The sequence below is a fragment of the Lynx rufus genome, unplaced genomic scaffold, assembly GCF_022079265.1.
Source record: "Lynx rufus isolate CCGP_SWC_20201006 ecotype Redwood Valley unplaced genomic scaffold, mLynRuf1.p SCAF_2, whole genome shotgun sequence".
Classification (NCBI taxonomy): Eukaryota; Metazoa; Chordata; class Mammalia; order Carnivora; family Felidae; genus Lynx; species Lynx rufus.
In genome coordinates, this window is record NW_025814834.1 from 203,969,251 (window position 1) to 203,984,356 (window position 15,106).

Genomic DNA, 15,106 nt, shown 5'->3' on the forward strand with positions numbered 1-15,106 from the left:
GCCTGGCTCTGCTCTCCCTGCCCTACATGCTTCTCCGCCCTGGCTGCCGAAGGCCCCTTCCCGCCATCTAATGATACACTCTGCATACGCTTCTGTTGAAAATTTGTGGCTAGACATTCCTGTGGGACTGGGAATCCAAATTCTTGGGTACAAACAGAAACTTACTTTCCTTGGGGATTTTTTTCTCTCTCTCTCTCTCTCTCTCTCTCTCTCTCGCTCACACACACACTCTCGCGTTCTTTCCTTTTTTCTTTTTCGTAGCAATAGGGGGGGGAAAGAGACAAAACAAAACAAAACAAAAAAACAAACAAAAAGCGACACCACCCCCCCCCTTTTATTTTCAAAAGTAGCCAGGAAAAAATAAAACAACAACCAACCAAGTCAATCCCAACCCGACCCCCTGAAGGTCTGATTTCTCGCCTTCCTCAGAGAGGGGCATGGCTTCGAACAGCATCTTCGATTCCTTCCCGACCTACTCGCCAACCTTCATCCGCGGTGAGTAACGATTGCCCAGGGCCCTGGGCTGAGCCTTTCGGGTGGGGAGCTGTGGCCAGGCCCCGGACCGCGTCCCTCCACCGAGCACCCTGGCTGCCTTCAAGGGCACGGCCTGCCTACCTAAATCCGCGGACTCTTGAAAGCCTGAGGTGGGAAGAGGGGTTGGTGGCCTCCGTGGTCTCCTGGAGTGGACTTTTGTGGGACTTTTATCCTCAGTTGGTGGGGACAGCAAGTAGTAGGGGAAATGGATACCACAAGACCTCAAAGGCCGACCTCGAAGGGTCCTGGGGCGGAGAGGACATGGAGGGAGTCCCTGTGACCTGAGGCTTCTTGCCTCACTGACGGGGCCCCTGGCCCACCTGGAGAGCTTGGACCCTCCCCCTGAGCTCAGGCAGATGCGGGCTCTGGGGCACACTCAGTCCTCCCAGAGCCAGACCAGCTTCTGTCAAGAGCCATGGATCTAAAGATCTTTCTGAGGACTTCTCCAGTGCTTTCCAAGTCGTCCCGGACTGAGGGAAGCAGAGGGAAGAGATGGCTACAGGCTTTTGTCGAGAGCTTGCATAGCTCTGGGGCGCACTGAAACTGGCTAAGTGTCGGGGGGCGGGGGGAGCAGGACTGGGGAAGGTTTATAACCTTGGTCACAGAGGAGAAGAAAGTGTTTCTGGCTGGATTTGCCTCTATTCATGGCCTAGAGTGAGTGACCCAGAGGTTTGGGCTGTGTCCTTCGAAAAAGATAGGGTTCCAGGATCCCCCACTTGGGACCGCTGATGGAAGCTAGGGTTCAGGGGGAGACTTTTCTTGCCTCTGTCCGGCTCGTAGGGCTGATGCGCCATGGTCTCAGGCAACCCCCTGCTGCCTTCCCCCACCCCCCCGCCTACCCCCAGCAGGAGTCCAGGTGGGGCTGTGGCACCTGAGACTGGGGGTCCAGTGGCCCTGAGCCTGCGTCCCAGGTCAGTGGCTACCTTGCCCAGTGGCCTTAGGCAAGTAACTTAACCTCTCTGTTGTGACCCCTCCGGTTGGGACATTCCGATCGTCTGAGGCTGTGGATGGGCCGTGCAGGAGGGCAGTGCCTCTGGGTGACTCACGGAGACGGGTTCTCCTCCAGAATAGAGAGAGGAGCTGCGTGGGGTCTGCAACTCCAAGGTTCAGGGAGCTGGGGTTGCCTTTTCTCAGCTGAGGTGGTCAACTGAGGTACCGAAGTTGGTCTGACCGTCTGTCTGCCTTTCTGTCCATCGGCCTGTCCCACTGCTGGCTAACGGAGTGACTCAGAGACAGTCCCTGGGCGGCCAGCTCCGGGCAGGGACCGAGGCACATTTGGGTGCTTATTGTTTAAAGGTTTCTGCAAGGGCTTCTCTGAGGTGGGACCCCTTCCTCCTCCCTAGAGAGAGGCTGAGGCCGGCTGCATGGCTGCAGATGGGGACGGAGTCGTGGCGGGGGGGGGGGGGGGAGGAGGGGCCGCCACCTCTGAGGCGGATACACTCCCGCCAAACCTGGTTGTGGCTGGTGACAAGCAGCAGCCTCAGGTCTGGGAGCTGACAGCCTTCCTTCAAGCTGCTCCTATTATAACGCAATTCCCCTTTGTAGTCCTCGGAGCTAATTAAAGGCAGTCTGTGGCAAGAAAATAAGAGTTTATAAAAACCATTTGCTGGGTCTTTGTAATCAGTGTTTCTCCCTCCATGAGCAAGATGGAGGGCTGCAGAGTTTAAAACAAAGCAATCTGGGGAGACGAGATGAAGGGACCTGCCACCGAAGATGGGCTCCTGACGCCGTGGAGCCCGAGAGAGAGAGAGGGCAGCCGGCAGCAAGGAGCGGGAGGGAGAGGAGAGTTGGCGGCTTTGGGCCCCACGTGCGCCCACAGATGGGATTCCTGACGGACAGGGACACAGATGTGCTTTGTAAGACAGGGCCCGCGGGGAGGGCTCAAGGTCTGGGGCCCGAGGCGTCCGTCCACACTCTCTGACCGACCCCTTCTCTCCCGCCCAGCTCCATTTCCCACATTCCGTTTACGGCACGCTTACTTTGGGGGATCCGTCTCCCCCAATCTGCCACTTCTGTCCCCAGAGACATCCAACCTCTGGGCCGTACAGTCCCGGGCTCCATACTGCCCCACGTGGGGTCCTTAACCTATCCTGAGTCACAGATCTTTCTGGGGTCCCAGGAAGCCTATAGACTCCTTCTCAGAATCACACTTTTTAAGTGCAGGAAACCAAACCTGTGGAAATACGGTTATCAAACGACAAAAAAGCAAGGGGTGAGGTCTCTGTCGGGACACGCTGAGTGAAAAGACCTCAGGAGGCCCGGGAGCGGCCGCAACCCAGTGGATGAGCGGAAACATTATTATTTCTGGATAATCTGGGACGGGCCCCGAGGAGACAGAAGCACACCTAGGATTTCCACTGGCGACAAAATCACGGTGGAAATAGAGGCTGAATTTTAGTTAGAGATTCATGAAAGGAAGGATGTCACGTGTTTCCCACCCCAGTCCACAGATGTCCTGAATTCCGTGCAAAAGCAGAACTCCAGGCCTCGGGCCCCGGTCCCTCAGCGGCTCTCAGGACGTCTCCGCCCCTGGGGAGCCTTGAAACACGTGGATTCCCAGTTCCCAAACTCACCTCAGGTCACTCTGGAGAACAGGCTGGGGAAGAGGGTGGAGAGATGCTTGGTTCCCACCCTGAAGTAGCGGGGGAGGAGGAAAGCAGAGGGCAATGCTCAACTCAAAAGGCTGGCAGGCTGCTGGCAGAATTCCAGGCACCAGGACAGAAGGCGTGAGAGGCCTCCTGGGGTGGCCCCTGAACCCTCCACAGGTCTCCGTCCTTCTCCCTCCTCGTCTGCCGGGACTAGACCCGGACACAGGGTATTTATTCTTCTCTTTGGCAAACGGAGACCCTGAGACTCAGACGTACCGTGCATCTATGGGCAAGTCCCTTCCTCTCTTCGGGCCTCGGTTTCCCCATCTAACAAACGCAGGCGATGGCTCTGAGGAGGCCCAAGGGCCCATCCGCAGCTCCACTGAAGGCCAGGGCCCTTGTGCTAAACGGCGCATGAGGCCCTTCTCTGGGGCACCCCCCTGGCAGCACACCCCTAAACGGCACCCACGCAGGCAAAAGCGCTCCCCTCAGGACACTGAAGGAGGGGAGCCTTCTGGGGAGGAAACTGGAGGAGATGAGCCTGAATTGCCCCATGCGGGATTTAGGAGACCCTGGGGAGGCAGGGGTTCTCGTTTATCCGGTAATTCTGCAAAAGCCTATCAGGGAGTAGAGGGCCCAGCCCAGATTCAAGCTCAAGCTGTGGACCCTGACTCTGCCCTTCCTTCGCTAACTCCGCAGGCGGGGACAAGTCACCTCACCTCTCTGTACCTGTCTCCCCGCCAGTAAAATGGGGGTGATGATTATACCAACCTCACGGGGCTCTGGAGAGTATTAGACGAATAGGGCGCCTAGCCCGGGCGACACGCCCCACAAACATCTTCGTTCTTATAATTTCCACGAGCCTGGCCTTGCGCTGGGATCTTGGACACAAGGGTGACTGGGTCAGATTCTCTGTCCTTGAAGAGCTCAAGGTCCGGTGTGGAAAGAGATGAGTAAGCTGAAAATTGCACTGGGGTGTGGGTGATCAATGTTATAAGGGGGAAAGAACGGAAGTCTAGAAGTTTAAAGAGGGGTACTAACCCAGCTGGGGGAAGAGACAGCAATTCCTCTGGAGAACTTCAGACATTCAGGCTGGGTCTGGCTGGGTCTTGCGGGGTGAAGAGGTGACAAGGGGGGAAAAGGCATCCCCCAGAGAGAGAACAGCCTGGGGCAAAGGTGTGGAGACAGGACTGAGATGACTCTGGGCGCCCCCATCCCCGGGATGGCTGGAGCCGGCGGAAGCATTGAAGTGGATGGACGACAGCAGGTCTGTCGGGCCTCCAGTCTGGCCAAGGTTCCCGAAGCCGCGGTTGGGTGGGCAGTTGACTCGCAGCTCCTCCCCCCGAAGACGCCCGGGAGAAATGGAAAACGGCCTCTTGGGCATGAGGCAGGGCTGCGTGGAGGCGGAGGGTGGACAAGATGGCACTGGGCAGATCTAGCCCGGATGGTCTGACTCAGAGGTCACCGGACAGGGAGGAAGCTGCCCAGACCAGAGAGGTCAGTCACTGTCCTTTCCTAAGCTCTGGGCAGTGGCCAACAACAGGGGACTCTCCTGGGTTTTGCCCTGAAAGTCCCAAATCCCAGGCACCTCAAGACAGTTGGTCACCCTCAGCGGCGTGCCCATGGCAGCCTCCCCCTCCCTCCCCAGCCCTGGGAGATGAACGGAGTGACCAGACCGACCGCCAGCCATCCTGCGTCCACTATGGCGCTTAGCTGGCGCCACGTCTGCTGGGCCCCTTTGACGGTGGCTCCCGGGGCTGCCCTGCACACACCCGTCTCCCCAGACCACCCTGTCTGTCCCAAGTGCCCCCCGGGGAGACATTCCTGGGAGCCCCCCACCAGCCACAGGGTCTGGGCGGGCATGAGCCAGCCCCACACAGTGGGACTGTGTGTCCAGGCCTCACCCACGCCCGCTACGGCAGCTGGCGGCCCCCAGCGGCCCCACTGGTCACATAGAGGGCCCATTGACGCCTCGGCCTTGAGGTGGCCGCATCAAAGCCGAGGCTTGCTTGGTTACCTGAGCGAGTAGGGGAGTTTACGGAGGGGAGCGGAGCTGGGAGAAGGATGCCCCTGAGCAACAGGGCCTGAAAACCTGACCCTCCAGAAGGTTCTGAGAGGCAGGGGAGAGCAGCCTCCACGGATCCCAGCCTTGCCTCTGAGCCAGTCCAGACTGCTCGATAGGTGGGGAAACTGAGGCCTGGGCTCAGGGTTTGGCCGGGCGGGAGGAACGGGCAGCAGATACGCCCGTCCTTACTCCCGTCCCCTGAGATGCCTCATCGGCAGACCCTTCCTCAAATCCACCACCCAGCGTGTGCCCCCCCCCCGCCCCGGGAGCTGGGGAGTCTCACCCAATCTTCAAAACTGAGCTCAAACACCCCCTCTGCCAGGAGTCTTCCCCGGGACCACCTGCAACGACCCAGGAGCCCTGGCCTCCCAGGGCCAGCCCTGGTGCCCAGCTTGGTGCTGAGTATCCCGCCTACCTGGTAGAAATAAGAAGAAGGGAGGAGGGAGGTGGAAGGAAGAGCTTTAGCCCCTCCATGGAGCCCAGGCCCTCTGTCATTGGCCTTGAAAGAGCACCTCCCAAAGGCAGCCCCACCCCCCAACCCCAAGCAAGGAGGGGCTCTGGGAATTGTGGGACTAGCAGGGGAGTAAGACCCCGTCATACCTTGGGAAGTCGCGAGAACCCAAAACAGTGAGCCCGTGCAGGATACGTCGGAGCTGGCAGACGGAGAGTGCCACCTCCTGATTATACAGAAGGGGAAACTGAGGTCCAAAGAGGGGTCTGGCCCGGGTAAGGTCCAATTCAGCAACAAGAAACCAAGTTTTCTTGCCCACCCAGCGACAAACCTTCCGCCCTGCACATAGTTTAGGAGTCAGGCCGACCGGGTTTAAGCGGTTTTGTAGCCAACATGTTGATTCACCTCTTTGAGTCTCAGTTTCCTCCTCTGTGAGATGGGTCTGGGAGCACTGCCGTCCAAGGGTGCTTTCCAAGAGCGAATGGGGCCTGTCCCGCAGCCCTGTGCTGGCCCGCGTGCAGCAAGGGCTCACTCAGCGGTCTGTCTCCTGCTGGGCGTGGGCCACTCGGCTGGGCCTCCAATTCCATCATTTGCCACAGCAGATATCCCCGCGTCTGGTTTTCTCAGTGCCAGAGAGGGGTAAGCACGGAAGAGGCTGTAGGGGGACCATGAGACCGCTTGCCAACGGCCCTCTGGGAGGGTGGCAGAGAAGAAGGCGTTCTATGGGGACAAGGCAACATAAACTGTGGTTACCAGCCCAGGCTGCAGCCTCTCGAGGCTTGCCTTAGACAAAGCGTTGCTCCTCTCTGAGCCCAGTTTCCCCATCTTTAGAATGGGGACAACAAACAGTAGCCAATTCAAAGCTTGTTGGATGGGTTCAACGAGGATATATATTACGTGCTTAACGCAGGGTCAAGTGCAGAGGGCTAGTGCAGAGTCAAGCCCTCCATAAATGCTGGAAATTATGGCTATTTAATGTTTCCCTCCTCCCGGGGGAAGTTCCTGTCTGATTCTGAGCGGGATAGGCAAAGTGAGAAAGTTGCCTCTCTCTCCTCTGGCCTCCCCTTGGGGTGCCTTCCCGGGCCTTCCCCTGTCCCCTCCAGGCCTTGGGAGTGTCCTGCCCCACTCTTACCCACCCCACCCCCCACTTGTCGAGAAGGACCACCCAGCGTTTCTTGCTAAATAGGTGGAGAGAAGGGCGAATGGATGGACCAGGGATTGAATGAACCAAGACTGACCAGCCTGGGAGGTTTCCAGTGGCCCCCTCACTTCCCCCTTTACCGTCTGGCTCATTCTTTGAAACGCTTGTTGGTGGGAGCCTGGGCACTCCCGTCCGATCGGCACCACAGCGTGATGGTTTAGGTTCCTCTTTGGGGTTTTCTTTCGCGTCTGGGAAAAGTGTTTTTGGCAAAAGGTTCAGACTTACATGTGGGCGGAAAGGGTGGATGCCCATAACTTATGATTTGCAGAGGTGACCAAAGTCTCCCCCCCCCCTTAAAAAGTCCTGCACTGCGTGACATGGTGACTGAAATCCCACTCAGCCCCTCTGGGGTGCCCATCCGGGACCCCGTAGCCATGACCCTTTAGCATCAGTGAGTCCAACTGGTCTGCTCATCTCTGTTCAGAGGAAAGGGTGGCTGGGTGCAGAGCCAGCAGAAGGTATTAAAGGAAGAGGAAACTTGGGGGCGTTCCAATGGAAAAGAGAGCAAAAGGGAAGGGGGTGAGGAGGAGAGGAAAGGTCCATTTTCTCCATGCCCTCACCTGCGTGCTCCATGGCTAAGCACCGACACCCCCATAGCCCTGGGAAGTGCCCCCCACTCTGAGGCTTCCCCTGAGTCATCCCTCAGCAGACCTGAGTCCTGCCCCTGCCCACGGAGGAAGCAGGGGCAGGAGGTTAGACCCGCTGAAGCCCCTCACACAGCTCCGGACACTCTCATGTCTCAGGAAGATGTGTCAGAGCCACGATGGTGGGAATGAGGAGCCCCTTGTTAGCGGTGGTGGGGGACCCAAAGGAGAGTCTGTTTCCCCCCTAAAAAGCCGCCGTATACCTTCCCAAAGGGGAAGGGAAGCCACCCCTGAGAATAAGACTTTAGAAAAAAGACTGGAAGGAAAACACCACAATGTCATAGTCAATGCTACATGGTGCACTTATGGCGGGGAGCCTTTGTTACTAACCCTTTGGGTGACTGAGCGTTTTCTAAACCTTTAAACACTGAGCTGGGCCTCCTGCCAGCCTACACACCACAGTGTGGGGCCAGCCTGCTCCTGCCCAGCCTGGGCCCCGCTGGCCACCCCTCCTCTCTCTTCTTCTTGCCAAATCACCGCGTCTGTCATCCTCCTCCAGGACCCAACCCTGTCGGGCTATGAACGAAGGGTCTGCCCTGGGCCGGGCAGAGCCACGCATACAGCAGGTGCTCAGGAAACGCTTGTGGCCTGTGTTGTGGCCCTCACGGGGAGACCGTTTTCCCGGAACGCCCAGGACTTGGGAAGTAATGGGGAGCAGTTGGTGCTGTTAACCTTCCGGCGGACATTTATTAAACACCAACTGCATGCACGCCACACACTGTACTGGGAAATGGGGATACAGGAGCAGACAAAAGGCAAAGATACCCACCCTCCCGGAGCCGATGTTTTAGTGACGAGTGGAAAGAGTTCACCTCTGGAAAATGCCCCGGGGAGATAGGCCAGCACCCCTCGGCCTGTGCCCTTCTTATCTATGTGGAGCCTCAGCCTTCCAGGACTTCCATAAATGCTCCCATGACCCCATTAGATATTCATCACAGGATCTTCACCCCCGTGGCGGAAATGAATAAACAAACAGACTCGGTGATGGTGTGACCCGCGGAAAGTAATATTTAGGAGGAGGAAGGCAGTGAGGAAGGGACACGGGAACCACACTTCTTGATGACTTATGGTGTGCCAGGCTCTGTGCGCGGTTCCTTTCCAAGAATACCTCATTTCACTTCATCTCTACCACAATCCATGTAGCAGGGGGTTATTGTTATTATCCCCACTTTACAGATGGGGAAACTGGGGCTCAGCAAAGGGACGGGACTCACCCAAGGTCACGCAGCTAGTAGCGGGTGAAGCCCAGATACGTGTCATCATCTGTCTGACATCAAAGCCAGCCCAACAAAGCTCTTCCTTCTACCTGGCAGACGTCTCTTCCTCTTTAAGGCCTGGCCTCACCACCTCCATGGAGCCCTCCCTGACACCTCCAGGCAAAGTGATTCATATTCTCCTCTACGCAACCAGTGCAATTCCTTCTCAAATACTTCCAGAAGGTTTCACAGAAAGGGTAGAGTCTGAGGTGGGTAGGTCTGGAAAGGAAGGAACATCAGTGGTCCAGGCAGAATTAACAGTGCTGGCTAAGGGACGGAGAAAGACTATATATGAAGGGTTTCTTAGAGATGGGAGAGCTTGGGGGTCTTGAGGAGAGGAGGGAGAAAAGGCTGGAGGGGAGGCGGGCCTAGAGGTTGGGCATGGCCTTCAAGGCGGGGAGTCAGGCTCCAAGATGGGGAGGCAGGCTCCAAGTCGGGCAGTGATGTGGGACAAGGCATCCCATGATGCACCAGGCCGCCTCTGAAATAGGCCAGTGCAAACGTGCGCCTTGAGTGCGTGTACGCGTGTGAACAGAGACCACAGGGGCCCTCCCGCACCCACTTGCAAACCCCATTTTTATCACTCCCTAGACATACATCCGAGCCACCGAAGCATTCTTGTTCTCAGGCACGTAGAGCGCCCCATGGATGTGCACATCTCTGGTCTGATGAGGACAAGGGCGACGGCGCAGAGCAGTCAAAACGCAACCCATCCCAGGGAGAATCCCGGCACCCAAGGCAGCGACACAGTTTGCAGGGCTCAGTGCAAAAGGCATACAGGGCCCCTTGTACAAAAAATCACTAGGAGTTTCAGGATGGCAACCGCGGGACATTACACCAAGTGTGGGGTTCTTCTAAGCAAAGCACCCTGAGCGGCTGCACGGATGGCATGTGGTAATGCCAGCTCTGCCTAGAACAGCCCCGGGCCGGAGGGGCCCAGGGCCCGAGAAGAAACCTCTGTCTCCTTCCCTTGACTTGTGCAGGCTTCCATTCTTCATAGAGTCCATAATTTATTTTTATTATTATTTTTTTAACGTTTATTTTTGAGAAAGAGAGAGACAGACAGAGCACGAGTAGGGGAGGGGCAGAGAGCGAGGGAGACACAGAACCCGAAGCAGGCTCCAGGCTCCGAGCTGTCAGCACAGAGCCCGACGCGGGGCTCGAACCCACGAACCGCAAGATCACGACCTGAGCCCAAGTCAGACATTAACCCACTGAGCCACTCAGGCGCCCGCATGAGTGCATAATTTAAAAAATAATAATGATAAATTAAGCCTAGGGTAAGATCAGAGCTTAAAGATTTTAGAAGCACCGAGAACATTAGGGAAACTACAAATCCATCAGAAACCCTGTATTTTATATTGTAGATCTCCTAAAGGATCTAGGAAATTTAAAAAGAAACTATAATCTCAACACCCAGAGAAAACCACTATCATTCGATCTATTTCCTTTCAGACTATTTTCCCCCATTTTTTAGTATTTGCCTCTGGAGTCTCTCTTCCCTTTATGGGTGAGGCCATACAGAGACATAAACGTATCCGGGAACCTCATCAAGAATGTTAAGAATCATGGGGCGCCTGGGTGGCGCAGTCGGTTAAGCGTCCGACTTCAGCCAGGTCACGATCTCGCGGTCCGTGAGTTCGAGCCCCGCGTCGGGCTCTGGGCTGATGGCTCAGAGCCTGGAGCCTGTTTCCGATTCTGTGTCTCCCTCTCTCTCTGCCCCTCCCCCGTTCATGCTCTGTCTCTCTCTCTGTCCCAAAAAATAAATAAAAGTTGAAAAAAAAAAAAAAAAGAATGTTAAGAATCATTATGCATATACGTCGGGATTCTAGGAAGAGGCTAGAGTGGCTCCGTCCAACAGAACTTTCTGTGATGACGGAAATGTTCTATGTCTGTCCTGCTCAATGCTGTAGCCCCTCGCTGCATGGGAATATGTGGACTTTCTCTTTTTCCAACTCAAAGTGTTTAAAAAGTCTTACACACAGCCAGCACGGGTTGCTTTTGTAATCAGAAAAAAAAAAACCGCTAAAGATTTTAAGTTTGTAATACGTTCAGTGTATAGGGGGAAAAAACACTTTAGATTTTTAAAAGCATGTATGTCACTGGGGAAGATTGATCCTGGCAGAATGAGATCTATTTTTGTTTTTCCTATCAATGCTCATAAAAAGAATGTGGGGTTTAGAATCAGAACCTGTGGGTCTGTCTCCCGGATCTGCCACTTACTGTCTGTGTGGCCACTTAACCTCCCTGAACCTCAATTTCCTCATCTGTAAGATGGGGATATCGACGCTACTGACCTCCCCAGGCTGCTGTGGGGACTGTATCAGACAGTGAAGGTGAGTGCACAGGGGACCAGCGAAGCGAGGGAAGAGCTTCGGTGCAGACGATTTCTGCAGGGGTCGGGTAACCACGCATCTCTGTGAGGGGCATTACTCATCCGTCTCGCTCCGCTCCGCTCTGCCATTTCCTAGAAACCAGGAAATGAGGGGGGTATCTCCCACCGTGTGTTCGGCAGATGTTGTCAGGTGTCGAGCAGAAATAAAGGGGCTCTGTGACCAAACCAGACTGGGGAAGGCTGTATCAAACAAGGTCCAGCCGAGTATTTTGCTGAAGGACTTTTCAGAGCCTTTAATATGCTAATGAACCTAGGCTCCTCCTGGGGCTGGTGTGCTGAGGAACCCACTTTGGGAAAAGCTGCTCTAGCAAGAGCCTTTAAACCTACCGTGTCTAGGTAGGTGGGGGGGGGGGGGGGGTCAGGGAATTCTTTTTTTCAAGGAGAGAGGAAATTGTCGAAGACTTGAAAGACCAATTACCTGGGTGCTCAATACAAAAAGGAAAAGTACAAAATTGACATTGATAAAGGCGTAATTGTCTAGGAAACCTAATTATAACAACTCAACTCTTAAGTAGTTATACTTTCGCAGCAAACTCTTAACATACAGCTCTCACTAATGCCTCTGTGAATCCTCACAACCTTATTAGACAAATGCTATTAAGTCAGTTTTATAGATGAGGAAACTGAAGACCAGAGAGGTTAAACCACCTGCCCAAGGCCACCCAGCTGGGGTTCCACCCCAGGCAGCCTGCGTCTGGAGAGCCTGTGCACCTTACCACGGCACAGCAGCTCTGAGTTAATCGAGGTCTTCTCGGGCTGAGGAACATTCCTTCGCTTGCACCGGTCCCCTTCCTGGGAAGAGCTGCCAGCACCAGGCCTGGCCGATGCGAGCCAGCTCCGTCCCTTTTTTTGCTGGGTGAGTCATCGCCTTCCCTGGGCTTCAGCTCTCTCATCTGAGAGATGGACCAGTTGACATTTGAGGACCAAAGAGGGGAGGTTGGTAAGGCACCGTGCGCGGTCCACTCAGAAGGCACTTGATGCACGGTGGCCCTCTCTCTCACCAGGGCACAGATGGGGAAACTGAGGCCCAGGGAGGTCAAGGAAGGACACGGCCAAAGAGGAGCTTGCAAACACTCCAGAAAGCCAGGCCAAAATCCCATGGCTGGCCCAGGTCCACATGTGGTACAAACAAAGGGCTTCTTTCTTCTCTGGCCAGGGCCCGTGCTATCCTTCTCATAACAGCACCGTGAGCACTTTGGTGAGGGCGCCTCCCTCTGGGTTCCTCTCCTAAGCGGTCTCTCCCACCGAGTGCGGATTCTGTTTGGCCCAGCGTCATGCCCAAGCCTACTGGCCTGGGCATCTTGCAGAAGTCCCCTGGAATTCCCCTCTCGGGTGCCCCATGTGGGGCGCGGGATACACAGACATGCCTCTGCCCCTGGTTAGGGACCCCCGGGTTTGCCTGGTGATACATCTCTCTGCCCTGAGTCACCTCTGAAATTGACTGTGCCAGGGCTGGGCTCCACACTTTATATACATCACTGCTAATGTTCACAACCTTGCGAGGTGAACATTTTCATCTGCGTTTTGCAGGGGAGGAAACTGAGGCCTAGAGAAATGAAGTCACTGGCTTGAGTTCACATAGTTTATAAGCGGTAGAGCTGGGGTTCAAACCCAGCCTCTGCCCGCCCCTCCCGCAGGCACAGCCCAGTGCATGAGAGGCGGTTCCTGAATACATTTGCTCACCTACACACCCCACACCTTCCCTGCACCCCTGCATGTCAGGGGCTCTGTTGCTGGGGTGGGAGTTGGGTGGTTGACCCTCACATCTGAGCTGGGTCCCTCCCTCAGGCAGGGCCAGCTTCTTAGACTGTGACCTATGGGGTGGCACAAAGCTCCAAGTTCAGTAGGGGACCCCACACTTGGGTTACTGCCCTGCAGCCGCCATCTTGAAATTCTTAATTTTATCTTTGCCTTTATGCTTTGTAAGTGAAGTCGGAAGAGACAGAGGAGAATGCGGGGACAGAGGTGGGCTCAGTCCTGCCCCCCGCCCCTGCCACAGGCGGGGCTGGGCATGATTGCGGGCATGGGGAGGACAGGTGCACATGACCCGTACACCAAGGTTTGGGGTGGGGGCCCGGATGTCTATGAGGGTCTGCACGCACCCCACGGTGGCCCCGTGTCCAAGGGGTACAACGTTAAATACCAAATACCAACGCCACGACAAGTTAAGAGAGATCACGAAAGAAAGCTAAAAGCTTTGTTTTCCTGCTTTTTAAACAGGGGCTCTGTATCTTTGTTTTGCACTGAGTGCACAAATTGGGTATTGTGGCAATCAGTCAAGCGCAAGAGGGGACCTGGGCTTCTACGCCCTCCCTTGCCAGACCAGGCCCCACGCCAACACCCAGCACCCTGCCCCAGGGAAGCTTGGCCCAGAATAGTGGGCCGGAAGTGGTGGGTGGGCTCCTGATGGCCTCCCTGCCCACGTGAACAATGAGTTGATCAGACAGGCACCTGACCTGGGCTTTTAAATATATCATGGCTGATGAAAAGCTCATAGAAGCCCCTGTTGCCTGGGGGAGGCAGGACTATGGCTCAGCCGGCGACAACCAGAGCTTGCAATCAAGCTGTGGTCAAGATTGGAGCTCAGTCTGTGACCATTTAGGGGGCTCAGATTACGGCCTTATCTGTCTTGTTCACAGCTGAGTTAGGTCTAGTTCATAGGATGTGCTCAGGAAATACAGCTGGAAGGATGAATGGGGAAACACAGTCTGCTCAGAGAGCCGAGCCCTGGACCCTGAGAAGATCTGCACTTTTCAAATTAGCCAGCCGGGTCATGATCTCGCAGCTCGTGAGTTCGAGCCCCGCCTCGAGCTCTGTGCTGACAGCTCAGAGCTTGGAGCCTGTGTCGAATTCTGTGCCTCTCTCTTTCTCTGCCCCGCCCCCGCTCATGCTCTGTCTGTCCCCTCTCTCTCTCTCAAAAATAAATAAACATTTAAAAATTTTTTCTTTTTAGTTAGCCAGGCCTGGAATCTTAGCTCTGCCCTCACTCCCTAAAGCTAGTTACCCTCCCTTCCGCTCAGTTTCTTCATCCGCACAATGGGGAGAAATGACAGTTCAGAGAACTTACTAAGACAGTGTTTAAAGTGCTCAGCTCCACCAGCGGCCCATGTGAAACGCTCAGCTGGGAGAATGAATATGATTTTATCAAGAAGCCCGCAGACGTCTACCTCCTCAAAGATGCCCGGAGGATTCACTCTGGCTCTAAGATTTCAGGCTTCAACATTTTTTGAATGGTTTTCTATATTTTCAAATTTGTTCCAGTGTCCTTGGAGTATGGTTGACACTGATGCAACTCGGGTTTGAACTTCAAGGATCCACTTCTACATGGATTTTTCCCCCCAGAAATACAGTGCTGTAAAAGCATTTTCCCTTAGGATTTTCGTAATAACATTTTCTTTTCTCTAGCTTACTTGAGTATATAGGATACATGTGACACACAAGAAACGTGTTCATTGACGGCTTATGTTATTGGTGCGGCTTCCAGGCAACAGTAGCTAAGGGTTGGGGGCGTCAAAATTCATATGCAGAGTCTTGACTGCACGGGGGTCAGCGCCCCTGACCCTCACACGGTTCAAGGGGCCAAAACTAATTGTGTCACAGGGCCAGGGGTGGGTTGGGTGAGGGATTCAATTCATGCTGTGTATTAACAGCGTGGTTTTAAGTAGACAGTAAATGAAAGGAGGCGAGTCAGAGTCAGCATCTGTCGAGCACCCACGGGGGTCCCAGCCTCTGGAGGCCCTGAGAGCATCTGGGCCCTGTGCCCTCCCAGGCATGCACCCCTGCCCTGCGTGCGCCCCTCCCCCACATACACTCGGCCTTCAAGTCAGACCAGCCCCGGCGAGGGGTTCTAGGTAGGATCTGCCGGGGTGGTGCTGCCTCTGCCACAGCTCGGCAAGGCCCCACCTCCGCCTTAGGCCCCCACGCCTGTGTGCCAGCGACCCCCACACTCGCCCCACCCCCACCGTGCGCATA

The 15,106-nt window shown here is 55.3% G+C and overlaps 1 protein-coding gene across 1 annotated transcript in view; it reads left to right on the forward strand.

Moving 5' to 3' along the window:
* The first annotated feature begins 312 nt into the window (after window positions 1-312).
* The window catches only part of RUNX3 (RUNX family transcription factor 3), a 59,497-nt gene continuing 44,703 nt past the window's right edge, over window positions 313-15,106 (forward strand). Inside the window, exon 1 of the mRNA XM_047083618.1 lies at window positions 313-495. Within this exon, the coding sequence (XP_046939574.1) occupies window positions 438-495 (58 nt within the window). The 5' untranslated portion in view covers window positions 313-437. The remainder of the gene's footprint in view (window positions 496-15,106) is intronic.